At 47.2% G+C, this 15,759-nt stretch overlaps 6 protein-coding genes across 6 annotated transcripts; 3 read left to right on the top strand and 3 right to left on the bottom strand.

Annotated features, from left to right (window-relative positions):
* Positions 1-1,994: 1,994 nt before the first annotated feature.
* On the top strand, positions 1,995-2,513 carry N7469_003964 (uncharacterized protein; the record flags this gene model as incomplete). Its single annotated transcript, XM_056642884.1, has 1 exon — positions 1,995-2,513. One exon carries the CDS (start codon positions 1,995-1,997, stop codon positions 2,511-2,513), a length of 519 nt encoding a protein of 172 aa, XP_056502296.1.
* A 1,074-nt stretch (positions 2,514-3,587) lies between these two features.
* On the bottom strand, positions 3,588-4,064 carry N7469_003963 (uncharacterized protein; the record flags this gene model as incomplete). Its single annotated transcript, XM_056642883.1, has 1 exon — positions 3,588-4,064. One exon carries the CDS (start codon positions 4,062-4,064, stop codon positions 3,588-3,590), a length of 477 nt encoding a protein of 158 aa, XP_056502295.1.
* A 1,493-nt stretch (positions 4,065-5,557) lies between these two features.
* N7469_003962 (MCT family MFS transporter) lies at positions 5,558-7,246 on the top strand (the record flags this gene model as incomplete). Its single annotated transcript, XM_056642882.1, has 4 exons — positions 5,558-6,488; positions 6,557-6,662; positions 6,735-6,999; positions 7,046-7,246. 4 exons carry the CDS (start codon positions 5,558-5,560, stop codon positions 7,244-7,246), a joined length of 1,503 nt encoding a protein of 500 aa, XP_056502294.1.
* A 290-nt stretch (positions 7,247-7,536) lies between these two features.
* On the bottom strand, positions 7,537-8,045 carry N7469_003961 (uncharacterized protein; the record flags this gene model as incomplete). The annotated part of the gene is made up of 4 exons (XM_056642881.1): positions 7,537-7,576; positions 7,668-7,733; positions 7,793-7,845; positions 7,926-8,045. 4 exons carry the CDS (start codon positions 8,043-8,045, stop codon positions 7,537-7,539), a joined length of 279 nt encoding a protein of 92 aa, XP_056502293.1.
* Positions 8,046-8,474: 429 nt separating this feature from the next.
* Positions 8,475-10,155, bottom strand: N7469_003960 (putative MFS transporter; the record flags this gene model as incomplete). Its single annotated transcript, XM_056642880.1, has 3 exons — positions 8,475-9,553; positions 9,629-9,891; positions 9,965-10,155. The coding sequence occupies 3 exons, from the start codon at positions 10,153-10,155 to the stop codon at positions 8,475-8,477; spliced, it is 1,533 nt and encodes a 510-aa protein (XP_056502292.1).
* Positions 10,156-13,331: 3,176 nt separating this feature from the next.
* On the top strand, positions 13,332-15,593 carry N7469_003959 (Zn(II)2Cys6 transcription factor domain-containing protein; the record flags this gene model as incomplete). The annotated part of the gene is made up of 4 exons (XM_056642879.1): positions 13,332-13,433; positions 13,644-13,815; positions 13,941-14,108; positions 14,191-15,593. The coding sequence occupies 4 exons, from the start codon at positions 13,332-13,334 to the stop codon at positions 15,591-15,593; spliced, it is 1,845 nt and encodes a 614-aa protein (XP_056502291.1).
* Positions 15,594-15,759: the final 166 nt, after the last annotated feature.

Here is a 15,759-nt window from a genome sequence, read left to right as displayed (position 1 = left end):
CATTCTTCAGGTTCGTCAAGTTCTGCTGAGCCATACGCAAGACAGATCAATTTTCTTCCTTCCGGACATTGCCCCTAATATGGAGCATAGAGTCAGATTCAAGGCCCGTCTCGACAGCTCGCCCCACACGCAATGGGGTCAAAATTTCTGCGAACCACAACGTAGCGGACGAGACGGTGGAGCAAATGCGGCCGATCTTGAAGGCGAAAAGTTCCGCTGACATAAACAATGGAGATACGTGTCTTGTATATATGTCCTAGCCACTGATGTAGTTGACTTGAAACTCGTCATAGAGATCATTTTTCAGGCCAACAGAATGGGTCCCTATCTCCGATCAAGGAAAATTCATCAAAAAAAACAATATCAAAAGGAGCAACGGAGTCATCGGGTTTTAGGGAAGAAGTCGGAGATTCGCGATGCCAAGCCCGCCGATGCCACGCGGAAAGCCCACAGACCCCGCTGAGTAAGCGGGATCGGCGGAGGCCCTGCGAAAGACCGAAACACTCGGACTCTTCTTCTGCCCTAATAACCAACATACATCCACATTACTGTATCATATCAGCCAGACCTGCTCATCTAGATCCCTGAATTACATGGGCGAATTTTCGCTTACGTTAGCTCATCTCAATATCTATGCATTCCACAGTCGAGTTAATCCATAGTACATAGACACTGGCCTCTTTCTAGTATAACAGCCTGATTCGACTAATTCATCTAAAGTGCACACTTAACTCAATGTAAATTTCCTAGAGAGCTCGATCAATCAATCAACGTCCATCTTCATTTCATATCTTTCGGGCGACAAGTATATGCAAGAGTATTCTCTCCTGCAACTAGGTGTCTACCAATTATGGTATTGATTCAACTCTTCGAAATACCAAAGTCCTCTTTCACATGATTATCTAGCAACATCCATCAATATCATCTAACTCTCTCTTTCATTTCATTGTCAGTATTTCGCTGCCATACTCCTTCAACTTATCACTCACTTTTTCCACGCCATCATCAACTCCTGCTCGGAAGCAAGACTGTCTTCCCAAATATGTACTATATATTAGTATGCGGTATCAACTGATCCTCCTCAACTCCCGCACGTTGCCCCACGGCTTGGATATAAGATCTATGCCCTCAACTTCCAAAAAGCCTACGATCTACGATCAAACTCTGTGATCTGTGAATCAGTGCCTCGAACACCTAATCGAGGAATTTGTACCAGGACATCATCCATCCAAGCCCGTCTTGACAACCGCCAACCTCGATTCATGTCTCCTCCACTCCTTTGATCCAAACGATAACATCTAGTCCATCGAGTCACAATTCTATAACTCCTTGAACACGCGGTCTGTCATTTCTCTGGGTCATCTTTCGAAAGAATTTTCTGCTGACATTTGGGCCTAAGAATCATTCTCCTCGCCTTCAGAACTCCCACACGAAGGCATTACTAAGACTATCTCACCCAGCCATTATTTCTGGATATCAATATCCTCATCATCACGACACAGGGTAGTCTTCGAAAAGGCTAAGCCCAAGGGACCCATCATTTTTTCTCATTGATTTCATATACGCCCCGACTAACTGCCAAGATGTCTGGCCAAGGGATCCCCGCAAATGCATCAATCTCTTCGTCGGCGAACGAGATGAGCAAGTTCTGCCAGAATTGTAAGAGACTTCTCCCGATCAGCTGTTATCAAAAGAGAAGCACTGTCCTCAAAACGTGCTTCGAATGCCGTGACAAGTGCCAATATGTGAGATTCTCTAGTCAATCACGAAGTGAAAATGCCCTGAGCTAATCAAATTGTGTAAGAAAAAGAGGGCCAGAAGACGAGCATTGGCCGGAAATCAATGCACATCTAATAAGCGATCCCGATCTCAATAGAGCTGTGGTTGAGAACAACAATGGTCGGCGACTTACCTCAGCCTATGCACCATTGAATACGGCGGTGACGAGTACCGGTAGTATTTCAGAAGTCGTGTACCATACCACGCCTGCGTCAATGCAAGGGGAACCTGACTCACAAGAGAATCCTCCAATTGAAAGGAAGGATATTATCCTGGAATCTCTTGCCACAATGAGAAAGGAAATTGACAAGACCAGTACCTGTGTGGAAGACACGACGTTCGCTGCCGGCTCTCAGAAAGACGCCGATACAACCGCCCTCACAGATGATACACATAGCCCGGAATTGATCGAGTCCGACGCCGATAGTGGGATCGGTGAGATGACAGGTGAAGAAAGGTCAGACGTCTCAGAGCCGAGCTTTTTTATCTGTATGCATTGCGAAACACCCCGCAGCGTGGGATTAAAATATGACGGCATTTGTGTGTACTGTCTAGATCAGCAGCAGAGGTTTTGTATTGAGGGGAATCATGAGGCCGGTTTTGATGAATTTTTCGGTGAATATGGGAACGAAACTGATGCATGCAATTGCTGCCGCGCAGCGATTGAATCGGGGGGGCATTCAAAGCATCGAGTAATATCGGCGGGCGGTCTTGATCTTTCTGGCTTTTCTTGAGATGTGATTTGCTCGCTTTTTATGGCGACTTGCATATGATATATTTCACTGCATCTTTCTGCATGTGCGTTTTATCTGATTTGTTCGCAATGACGTTTTTCGTGGAACAGCAGCATCGAGCAGAATACCATTATTGAAGCAATCAAAAAATTGATCTTGTTATTGTCAGAATACCGGTACGGTCATCGCGCATCTGAAAGGGTCGGTAGCCTGGTAGCTACCCGGTTAGGTAGCTTAGTGGATGTTCCGATTGGTGACTTAATCCATCTCGGGTTGGATAGGGGAGTACCAGAAGGATGCTTGGAAAAAAGTTCGGCGTAAAAGTGGGACAATCTGAAACCTTGCAGATCGGAGATAAAAAAAGAAGGTGACCGTAAAAAGTACTCTTTAGCGATTCGGACAGTTAGATGCCCCGACTCGGGCCGCTATTGCCCCAACACAAAGCCCACTTTAAACGCCCCAAGATCAGATAACAATCATTATGGGACTAGACTGAATTCGTGTTAAGGAATATTCTCTTCTTTACAAACAGGAACTTTGTTTCATACCAGCACATGGTAGGTCACATCGCATAGACAACTTGAAGTTTTTGACACCTTGTAGGAGGCTTCACCGAAAGTTCCACGACGCACCTGACATGCATCTTTTTTTTTGGTCCTGCAAATCAGCAGAATGTGATGCATAATTAATATCCCCGAAATTAGCCGAGAGCTTTGAATTCCAGATCCTCAAGATTCCCACTGCTTGCCCTTATGGAAGAAGCATAAGATTAGACCCGCCAAAGACTTCAGCTCGTAAAAGAAATTTCACATGGCAATATACATACAAATTTAGGAGGACCTGGGCAGATCCTCCTAAATTTGTATGTATATTTGTGCACTATGAAAAGAAGTCCCAGGCTAGCCCGAATTGAGAGCGAAGTGAATGCTACACTTCATGGTATAGTATAACCGGAGCAACCATGACCTGAGCGGATCATAGGAATTAAATCTCAGCGTGCAGCATTATAGCAGGTGCAGCTAACTAGCAGGATTAGATACGAATGACTATTGGTGAGTACTGGAAATCCTTGGGTCACATTTCTCGAATCTGCTGAAAGCATATATACCGCGCGATCTCGCCCTTCTTACTAGCCCACTCCAATTCTGATACAGCTTCTTCCAAAGATCTCATATCCCAAGCATCCTCATCCGACATATATGGCTCATCGCAACCGGGAAGCAATGGTAATGTTTGGACAGGCATTGCACTTTGTAAAGCGTCAAGCCGATGTGAAAGATCTTGTTGGGCGAGCCGTTGCATCGACGTGCATGCCAGGACGTGTCGGAGATCCGGCTCTAAAGCCCGAGCTTCCTTTTGGATTTTTTGTAGAGAGAGTTCGCAGAGTCGGTATGCGAGTTGGTCGGAGTCTGTGGTGGGATTGGCGGTTGAGAGTGGGTTTGTGGTTGTGGTTGTAGTTATTTGAGCGGTGCAGATTGGAGAAGGTGAAGGTTTTCTGCGTGGTTTGACAGTCGGAGAGACATTTCTCACGAGTAGTCTTGTGCAGTGCATGTTTGATTTAAGTTTGGAGTGTTGGCACACCGATGGAGTATGTTTTAAGATGCCAATGTGGAGTGTGGATGAATTCGGTGGGGAGGGATTGAGGGGGTACCAACTCCCATATATAGTCCTTGTCTAGTACTATTAGAGATCGTAATTTTGAATCATAGATGAAAATATTGTAGATCATGGGGCCATTGAGTCAAAATTTCAGAATCAACCCACCCTCGCTTGAAGACCGGGTGTTTCTCGTCTGGAGAGTATCGCCACTACATCATGCCACCATGCGTCACGCTGCACTCCCCGCACACAACCATTCAGTCATGGGCTTCAATTAAGCCATCAAGAAACAGAAATAAGCGTGAGCGTGACCCAGAAACTGTATATTCAGATTAACCTAGACTTGATTAACTTGAATATTTTGAGTGGTGCATTCTGCTTGGTGTTTTACCTGATCTTTTCTGGGGATTCATCCATGGGCTGTGGGATTAAATTGCCTCTTTCGATTGTCAATGACAAATGCTGAAACTCGAAGATGAAAGTTGACAGCCTAATGTTTCCAGAACATTGAGTGATAGTGTTTATTTATTTCTTTTCAAGAATTTACTTTCTGGCAGGTCTTATTAATATCTATCCAGTGTCGCTTTCTAGGGTTCCCGCGATGATCCAGTAGTTACTATTCAGCACTTCAAACGATGATTATCCTTTCCAATCTACCCTGCTTCTACCATGGATGGATAATTTCTTCTTCAAATCAATGTGGATAGAAGTATGATAATAGACTGCTCTCATCTTTGTACAGTTAGCCTCCACTGTAGGGCATTTAATTTCCATCTTGTACTCAAATTGCCTCTTCTCGCCAGGATCAATCACAGATACATACTCAAAGCTTTCACGGAGCTCTTGGACTACAGCAGTACCTTGGAAAGTATCAGGTACTTGACCCATCAGAAATATGGCTATCGAACGTCGGAAGCGCAGCCGAACTCAACGGGAATTGACTTTTTGTATGATCACCGTCCTCTGAAGGACAACACAGCGACAAGCCAACTTAACATCGAAGATCCCTTTCAGAGTTACTCTACACCACTTGGCCTCCTCAGTTCAATTAAACTACTTCAATATACTTCACCAACTCCATGCCTTCACCACTTGGCCAACCCTAGTGGGTCATGGGCTCCCCACCCCCCACACCCTATGCTTTCCCCGTATGGAACGCCCTTCCCGACGCAAAACTCGAAAAGCTCCATAAATCGGAGAAGGAAAAATGACGACGCACGAATCAAAAATATCCAATTCATGACAATTCATATCATGACTCACAACCATCGGGACGACGTACCGACTTTTCGAAAAATGGTCAAGGAATCCGATCACGCATGGCGGGGTTCCTCCCACACTTTCTTTCTCTTTTATACCGGTTGCCCGCTAGCAGACAACTTTGCAAGCTCAAGACATAAACTGAATCGCTAGAGTGTATCAGACTCACTTGAGATAAAAGCGATATGGCACCCGACCTCAAGACTAGCGTGCATATATCAGAGCAACCGGTCTTAGGCCCAACAGATAATACTCCGGGCCCAAGTATCCCGCCAAGTATCGTGCCCAGCAGATCAAGTCTTGAACTTAGGCGGAAAAGCGCATCCCATAGCCATGAGAGTCCTTACGATGAAGAAGCCGCTGCTCCGCAATCTGCATTCTCAATAATTGAGCCTCCAGCCGCATTATCGGCTATCACGACACATACGACGCACGTTCGTGAACCCAATGTCGACGACACGTTCCCGGACGGCGGGACAAAATCTTGGCTCGTTGTATTGGGCTGTTTCTTTTTATTGATGAGTAGTTATGGAATGATGAATTCAACCGGTGTATTGCAAAGTTATTTCGCAACGCATCAATTGTCAGATTACTCCACTAGTGCCGTTGGTTGGATCCCCGGTGTCTTTACATTCTTCGGCCTAGTCTTGAGTGTACAGGTGGGACCTTTATTCGATCGGTATGGACCGACGGGTATTCTGATTTTCGGAACCGGGTGCTATGTCGCTGGGTTGTTGCTTCTAGCGGAGTGTACGCTTTATTGGCATTTTATTCTCACGCTCGGCGTGTTGACTGGGACCGGGGCTGCGTTTATAAGTACGGCTGCGATGGCGGCTGTGCCGCATTGGTTTGATAGGAAGGTTGGGATGGCGTTGGGGACTGCGATGGCTGGGGCTGGACTGGGAGGTGTGACATTCCCGCTTGTTCTTCGGGCGGGATTCTCGAGGTTTGGATATAAGTGGGCTATTCGGTTGATTGCGTTGCTTGTGGGGGTTATGTGTGCGTTGGGGATCGCGCTGGTTCGTTCTAGGTTGCCCAAGGGACAGAGTCGATCTAGTATCAATTTGCGGGCGTTCAAAGATACTCGGTTTACTTGGTTGACGCTGGGGACTTTTAGTGAGTGAAATACTGTTTGACTGCAGAGTTCTTCCTATCGGCGAAGGACGGATTCTGACCTTTTCTAGGCTTGGAGTTGGAGGTCTTTGCTGGATTGGGTCTATACCCGACCTACGTCGTGATGCAGGGATTCAGTACATCGACCAGTGTGATTCTTCTTTCACTTCAAAACGTGTATGTCTTTCCATTCAGTATTCATTTCAATTCCTCTAGAGAATATGATAACTAACTGCAGTGACTACTCAGATGCTCCACAATCGGTCGCCTCATTGCCGGGGGCGTCGCGGACAAATATGGCCGCATCAATACACAGACGAGCTTGATAATCCTCGGTGTTTTTGCCATATTTGTTATTTGGCTGCCATTTGGGAACACACTTCCTGGACTATATGTTTTCAGCTGCGTTTTTGGATTGGCCTCGGGGTCATTCCTCAGCCTTGCGCCCGCCTGTATTGGACAAATCTCCAAGGCGAGCGAAGTGGGAGGTAGATTCGGAATCTGCTACTCAATTGTCAGTCTAGCGTATGTGAACCCAAGTGAAAATATATCACTAATAGGCCTTCGTCTATTTGGAATTATTGGCTGACTATCGCAGAACTCTGATTTGTATTCCAATTGGGGGTGAAATGCTGGAGAAAGTTGGAAAACAAGCCATGGTGGCATTTCTGGGAGGCGTGTTGATTGTCGGTTTGGGTATGTTCTTGATGGCGCGATGGGCATGCCTGGGCTACCGGTGGAGATGGCATGCCAAAATTTAATACGTTGATCAAGGTAATCCTTTAAAAAAGCACAACAACAACAACAGAAGGTATTTGGGATATAGCATAGCGTGGGATAGTGATATAACGGCATAAAGAGAAAAATTCATAGTGTTTTCATTTCAGACATGATACTAGTAGTGCACACATAGACCGTAGCTGTGAATGCGCAATAGACATGCAGTATGATTCGATTCCTTCGCAAGATGGCGTAGAGTCGTCGAATTCATAGATCACTTGGCATCTTGTGGAGAGTGGAGAAAGTCGCGATGTACATATGGCATGTACTCTTAGTTCTGTTCACCACCCTGGCTACCGATATATTCCTCCCTATATTTGATGTATTCTTAGTATCTTCACGGAGGATGTGTGAAAGCTCTTTGATGAAGAGCCGACTCGAATAGAAAAGGACCAGACGTACAGATGCTTATCGAGCTCCCTCATGTGTTGCTGCTGTTCCTTCACTTTCTTCCGGAGGATTTCGAGTCTATTCATTAATTAGAAACACCCAACCCGGAACCCATTGACTATAAGGGCTTCACTTACTTCTCTGCCTCTTGCTGTTTAATCCACAGCCCCTCCTGGGCAGCCTCGCGACGCTGAAATTGGTCTTTCCTGTCTGTTATTAGTGATGACGTCACGGAGTTAGAGAGGAGGATGGGCGCACTCAGCCAGAAACCCCCCTCGGTTTGGGGGCGCCAGTATCTCCTGCTCCCATAATAAATGGCGTAGTAGTCAAGGATCGTAGAGCTGTTGGGTTCGCGGCACGAAAGATGGGGCGTGTAAGTGCAGACTGCATAATGGCGAGGTGGAGAGGTCGATCACAGTGGAGTCAGGTGTGAGGAGGTACAAGTTGGAGTAGCCTCCGACTGGTCAATAGAGTAGAAGTAGAAAGATATAAAGAACTCTTTCAAGAGGTGGGTTTGAGGATTCTAGGGTGTTTGGAATCGAATGAGGCAGACAGGTTTGTTCGGAAGTAAATGCAGAAATGAAGTGTGTCTTCCTTTTAAATGGGTTGAACCCCGCGAGCGCTGAATCCGGCTGGAATGGCACGACCCAAAGTACTCCAACCAGTCAAATGCCCCGCACTCTTCCCATTTATAGAAGTGTCATTTGGCGTGTCTTACGATAGTATGATGAGAAACACCTAGGTGTTTACGAATATTCAGGTAATCCATATAACATTGAGAGAGCTGACTCGGTAACTCTAGCAAGAAAAATTGATTCCTTACAGCACATAGCGGAAACCCTTCTGTAACCGTCTCGCTGCTGCAATATCAATACCTTCCGTATCGGCTGTGAGCTGCAATCGCTTCAAGTCCTTCGGGCCAAGCTGCACATCTTCATTCTCCATACGTTCCTGTCGTTTGTTCAACATGCGCAGGTTAAAGTACATGAAAATACCGCAGAGGGCACCAACGGCCTGCAGAGCAATACAGACTCCCAAGGCTGTCCGGTAGTGTGGTGCCTCCTTGGCGAGGTATGTATAAGGCGTCCAAATACTGGCAGAGTTTCCGATCGAGTTGATGAAGGCATAGGCGGCAGCACGCTTGGCGGGAGGACGGGGTAGTGCATTTGCGATCCAGGAGTATAGCGTGCCATTTTGAGCAAAGACAAAGATCATCAAGAACATCGAAAAGTAGCGTGGACCGAATCCATCCGTAGCCATAAAAACTACGAACCCGATGATCGTGATTGGGATAGGGTAGAAGAAGAACCAGAATCGGACCGCGAGCTTATCGGAAATCCACGAGTGTGCCAAACTCCAAATCACCATGAAGATGTAAGGAGGCGCCACCAGTAGCAATGACAGGATCTGATCGTCGACCAATGTCTTGGTGAGGGTTGGGAAGAAGTTTTGAAATCCAGCCGCGCCAGTAATGCACATATAAGCTAGCGCCAGAACATAGGTTTTGATATCGGTCATAGCCAGCTTCAAACCTTTGACCTGGCTCATACCACCTTCTTCATCCTTGTCTGCTTCCGCCGCATCAATGGCCAGACGTCGCTCAGCCACCTTGCGCATTTCGGGCGACAGGAGCTTCCAGGTTTCAGGGAAATCGGGAAGAACGAAACAGATGACGATACCAACGAATACAGTGATGACACCCTCGATGATGTACAGCCACTGCCATGCCGACATGCCTCGCTTTCCAGCAAGTCCATTCAAGATACCTGCGGCAATCAAATTGCCAAAGGCGCCACTGAGCAAAGAGCCGGAGTAGAAGATACTCATGCGGAACGCCAGTTCCTTCTTGGTGTACCATTTGGAAAGGTAGAAGAGTACGCCGGCGAAAAAGGGGGCCTCTGAGAACGAAATGCATCAGCATTGGTTTGTCTAGGAGAGAATCACTGCGACTGCGAAGGGAGTATGGTACTTACCGACAAAACCGAGCAGGAATCGACAAGCGACAATACCGCCATAGTTCTTGACTTGGCTAGTTAAAGCCGAGACTAGACCCCAAGCAGTGACGAAAAACCCTAGATATAGGGCTGGTCTTCCCATGTAATTGAGTAGCAAGTTACTGGGAACTTGCATCAGAATGTATGCGACGAATAGAACAGAAAGACCTGTCTGATATTGGGTATCGGTCAGACTGAGATCTTCTTCCAGGCCTTGTAACCTCGCTGCAGCGTAGTTATTGCTGGTACAGACTTAGCATCAGATGTCCGAGTTCTCATCTCCTTAGCTTTTGTTTTTTTGGGGAATGCACTTACCGATCAATATAATTCAGAAGATAAACAAGAACAACCAACGGCATAATTAGCGAGTCGATACGCAATCGCAATTTCTTCTCTAGAACTTTCTCCTCCTCGGTGAGCTTTGAAAGGTGCACAATTTCTTCATGGGAGATATCGGCCTTTCCTCCCATCTCCGAGTCCATAATGCCTTTCTCCGCGTCCGCCATGATGGATGACACGAGGGATCGGGAGTAATAAGAAATTAATGTAGTGGCAAAAAAAAACCGCAAGCAGAACAGGGTAGATCGAGCTTTATTCTCATCCAAACCGGGGGAGTCGTGAGCTTTTTATGAGAGAGCGCCAAGAAGGGACACGCTCCCTGAGATGAAGCAGGCCCATGTCACGGCTGCAGTTCTGCAAAACCCACTCGCCATGGTCGCGGGAGTTATCCTCCTTCCAGATTGCGGCGATCACACACTCAATTTCTGGGGGAGAGACAAAGACGTGGGGGGTTTTCCCGCGTGGTCAGCGCCAATCATGAAGCAATCAACCCGGGGAATGCGGAGAGACACGAGGATTGTAGTGGTGGCTCGAGCTTCTTGATAGATGATAGGTAGAGCCGAGCATAACGGACCACTGTGGAGGCGGGCAGCCATGGAGCTTGCGGGGGAGAGGACCACTGAGATCCGGGGATGAGTGGATCAAGAAAGCATTTCTAAAGGTTATTCCCCCACGAATCTTGCCATGCTCTTTGGGGTTAATCGGAGAAAGTCCGTGGGTTTTTTATTGCTGCGCTGGCTTTTTGAGTTTCTTCGTGCGTTGCTGACTTCATTTTGCCCGTCTTTTTTTTTCATTCAACCGGTTGGCCCGAGATTATACGGAGTCCAGCAGAGGAAACCGAACCCCGATCCCGTGTCATCATTCTTGGTCGTGATACTGTGATGTCAAAACTGCATATCGCATCCACTGGACTTGTACAGTACTTGCCGCTCACACCTCAACCTGCTTCTATTAAATGGTCATTAGAGACCATTGTATTTCTACATTCCCTGTTTGTCTCATAGGATGGATGATCCATGGTCGTATGATTCTGAATACCTCGGTATCTCAGGCTGTCAAAGAGCCAAGATGAACCTTGTAAGGAGTCTCGATCAGGTGTCTTGGTACCACGCCTCCAAGCCACAGGCCTCGCAGTTACTCCGGCCAGAGCAGTGGTGATGCCATTCTACTCGGTCTTTCTCCAGGTCTGCTCTGAATTCTAGACGTCTTGATTACCTTCCAAGGTACTGAGAAACTTGGAGTGTTAACGAGTATTCCTCGGTAGTACCCATATTTCCCCAGGATATCTCATAGCTTCTCTTATCCGATAGCCTGGCAACCCCTTTTAGGCTAAACAACCTTGTCTTGACAAATGACCGAGACTGAGACATCTGGGGACATTCAGGCACAATGCCTTTTTTGTGTGGTAAGATTCTTTTTTGGAGTGTGTTAGTTCTGGAGCAGCGAAAAATAATCTCCAATAATACTTAGTATTCATTCACGCCTCTAGGGTAGAGTCGAAAGTCATATCCTTTCTATACTACCTTGTATACATAGTATATAGACCTGAGCTACTAGTACTGTGTGCTATCTCCCACCCTCCACTGTAGAGGATCCGCCCCTATTTGTTTACATTTTGAAGTTAGTAGAATCTATCACTTTCTCATCTGCCGAGGAGTTCGGCGTACCATCCATGGTGCCAAAGTCATGAATAGCTTTGGTATGACATTGGTACCTTATCTGCCTTGCAAACAAAGGTCCTGGATGGATGATCAAAAGTCACTGGGTGTGGAAGATCCAGGACTCGCCACCGATGATATTGATATCGCTAGAGTGATAGCTTTGGCCATAGGCGCACAACGAAAAGAGATCCCCATACAGAGACCGCGATCTCTCTGTACTATATTGACTGAAGGGGGCTCTCTTTTTGTTATATATACATATACAATCTCCCAACGATAATGGTCGCTAGGTAGCGACCGTGTAATCTTGGAATTGGCTCAAACTACAGCCATATCAACAGATCACGGATTTCTCACACTCACCTCTAATGTTCGAGCACAAGGATTTCTTGCAGCTCGATCCGTACCTACGGATCGAGCCCTCTTGTTCTTTTTGGGGAAATTTAACGAACGAGTCCCCGGTCTAGCAGGAACAAAGCCCAACACTGCTGCTTTAAAACGACTAAAATGGATTTCTACCGGGTCTTGAGATCCATGTTATCGTAAATTAAGCACCCAGAATGGCGAAGAGTCCCGATGACCTGGTAGAACTCCAAATCCTGGGTACATCTACTCAAAGATCTCGTGAGATTGTGGCCGTGAAAATTGATGACAATATTCGCAAAACCTATCCAACACGCTATCAAAAACACATAAAATGAATTGAAGAATACGGTTTCCCGATTTACCTGGTCCACATGCTATATACATACCTAGGTGTATAGGTATACACCTGTATCAGAATGTACAATTGGGCAATTGTACATTCTGATCGGTACTACACACAGTGCTCTTATCCCCTTCTTACGCCGAATGAATAGCCATATCCTGCTTATCTTCTCGCACTTCTATTCTGATCAACACTACAGGAGTATGAACAATCTCCCACATTCAAATCAATTCATCTTCTTTCTTTATGTAATATTCATGTCCGATAGCCTTGTGCAAAGAAATTTGCGAGTTCCACCTCGGCATGATTTGACTCGTGCAAGTGGAGACATCCGACTATCCGCATGCACTTTTAATGCGGGAGAATAAAATACGGACACTTTGGACTTCCAAGTATATCTGCACAGTGCAATACTTTAAAATATCTTATCTGCACTATTCTACATAGTATTGAATATCAATGTATTACTCTGCAGAAGATAATACATATTCCTTTTGGTCTTCTCAACATCTCCCCCCCCACCTTTTGTGCAACTCCCACACAAATCAACTCCACCAATGACCGAGCAAGTGGCCCATCATACGACAAACCCTTGACCCTCCTACTGGACTATATGGAAAAGACTCCTCACTTTTGGTCCTTTTGTCCTGTCCCAATGTTCCGGCCCCTCATTACTCCTTCAGGCGACTGACAGACCTGCAGCCTCTCATCATTTGAGGGTCATGCCAATCACCACCGCGTCAGGATGGTCCCGGTTACAACGGGCGGAGATGGATCCACGACTCAATGACCTATCAGCTGCCATAATCAACCAAGCTCCGGTCTTGCTCACTCCATAGAGGGGTCTTTGATCCACCAGACTCAGCTGGAGATCTCGGACGCCCACGTCGGCAATCTGGTCCTCGAAATTCCCGCCGCGCTGTTGGTCCGCGATGTTTCCTTTCCTCCTCTCCTCTCCATCCGCCGTTTCCTGATGGTCGGTGATACGCGACAAGTTGCCAACGACTCGCGAGTCAGGAAGGCCTCGAACCGCCAGTCGCGATCTTGTAAGGTCTGTCGGCTCCGCAAAGTCAAGGTAAGATCCAATAACCTCCTTCGTGCTCGGATCTCAGATCGCCCCTGGTCGAAACGGGAGGGACCGTTGTTCCGTCCATACCAACGTCCCACTTGTCTTAGTCTGCAAAAAAAAACAACAACAACCAAGGTCTATTGATTGTACCTTGGATTGGATTGTATTGTTCGCCTTTGTGAAGGCTTGTGAAGCTAACGACTTCTACGTATTCAGTGTGACCGTGTGAAACCCTGCCATGCATGCTGCGCACATGGATACCCTTCCAAATGTGTCTACGAGAGTGTACCAGACGAAGAGGCTCGTCCGATTAGCCAAGCCGAGGAGATCCGCAACCTACGCGATGAGATTAAAGATCTCCGCAATCGAATAAATGACAGACAGGACGGTACGTACAAGGCTCCGAGTCCGACCCCGATCCCAAGCCCTCGTCCCCGGATTTCCCAGCTCGGTGGATGCTTGGCCTCCGATGGCGCTGGTGAAACGAGCCCCCGCTAACGAATCTTGCTGCAGGGTCCCAATTCCAAAATCTCCAGCGGCTGGACCAGTTGGCGAGCTTATTTGAGTCTATTCGTTCCGCCCCGCTTAGTGTCGTTGATGACTTGGTCCGTGATATTCGAACAACAAAGGGTGGATTAAAGAGAGATTTGACCCCCGTCGGGCCATGGGAGGGCCTAGATGGTGAGTTAAGCAAGGAGAGAGAGAGGGGAGATTGGTGGAGACTATGTCAGTGGCACATGCTAACCGTTCTTTCTTTCAACAGCATACGAATCGTATGAAAATCAGCGACAGGGTTCCCCCTCCTCCTTGATTCCCATCCGAAAGACTATTCGCAATGGCACACCAGAACAAAATTTCAATGATCCAATTGAGATCAATGATGACGAGGATGATGAATTTGAGGAGCGCATGTCGATTGGCAGTGGGTCAGACTCGTCGGGCACAGTCTCCATCATGAGCGCGCAGCGTCCAGCTGTTGATGTATTTGTGGAGCGATTTGTCGATGCCTTCAGCCCTCAAGTGGATATCAAGTCTGGAAGAGCAGGCGCATTACGAGCTGCGGCGGGAATTAGAATGTTTTCGCCATTAATCTCGGATGCATTCGAGGCTGTATCCGTCGCATTCTTTGGTCGATCTGTGCAGAATAAGCAGATTGAGGCCTCTGGCTTTCGACTATATCCGCGTGTCCTTCGTGGATTACAAGATGCTCTGAATGATCCAGAGCGATGCAAGGCTGAATCAACCCTCGTTACTGTAACGCTTCTACTTGCGTTTGAGAGCGTAGAACGCACTACTCAACGCGGTGTCCCGGCTCATGTTCGTGGTGCGGTGCGCCTGATTGAACACCGAGGGCCAGAAAACCATATGTATGGAGTCGAGCATTTGCTATTCACAGAACTACGACCCTACTGGATTGGCGGGGCACTGGCTGCTCGACAACCTTCATTTTTGGCCCGCGAGGAATGGAAGACGATTCCCTGGTCGGCTGGAACGACTACAAAAGACATCCTCCATCATCTTTTGGATTTGGCCGTTGAAATCCCCGGTCTTCTAGCGCAATCGGACTCCTTCCAGGAAGAACAAAGAACTTCTCATATGGGTGCGCAGGAGATTGCGGTCAAACAGGCATCACTCTGGAATGGAGTCACTGATCTCACGGCTCGATTTGAGCAGTGGTACCAAGAATGGGCATTGAATTACCCGGATGGAGTCCCTGAGGAAGTTGAACAAACCCCCGAACAAGACTTTCCCATATTCAAACAGCGTAATCCACGAACTGGCGCCACCTTCACCCCGACCAAACTCTCCTACCCAAATCTTCTCCTTGCTCAAACGATGGCTGTCTACTACGCCTTCCGACTCATCCTCTCTTCCATCGATACCCGCCCAGAAGATCGCGTCACTCCGTTACAGCAATATGGCTTTGGGTGTGGAATTTGCCGAACTCTCGAGTGGTATATTCTCACGGCGCCTGGAAACATGATCAACCGTCTTGCTTTCCCGACGAGAGTTGCTTGGGAAGCTTTCCCTGATAATGGCCCCGAACGACAGTTTATGATAGAGGTACTCCAGCTCGTGGAGCGACGACACTCGCTAGGACTTTGGGGTAGTGGGATGGCTGAGATTTCTGTTCGAGAAAACTCGCCTCTCAATACCGACGAATGATGATTCATGTATTTCGTATGGACAGATTCGATTCATGTTGATATTGGCAGTCTGCGCCTTTTGATTTTGTATGAGCGATATCCCTCAGTGCATCTAGCTAGCGTGATAAAAAGTTGATCCTGTAGAAAATCTCCTTTCTTCCTTTCTACGCCGCTACACATATACT

This window comes from Penicillium citrinum (genome assembly GCF_028827155.1).
Source record: "Penicillium citrinum strain IBT 23319 chromosome Unknown utg000003l:1.0-4596430.0:1.0-4598250.0, whole genome shotgun sequence".
Lineage (NCBI taxonomy): Eukaryota > Fungi > Ascomycota > Eurotiomycetes > Eurotiales > Aspergillaceae > Penicillium > Penicillium citrinum.
Note: the sequence above shows the minus strand (reverse complement) of the source record. Positions and strands in the feature narration are given on the sequence as shown.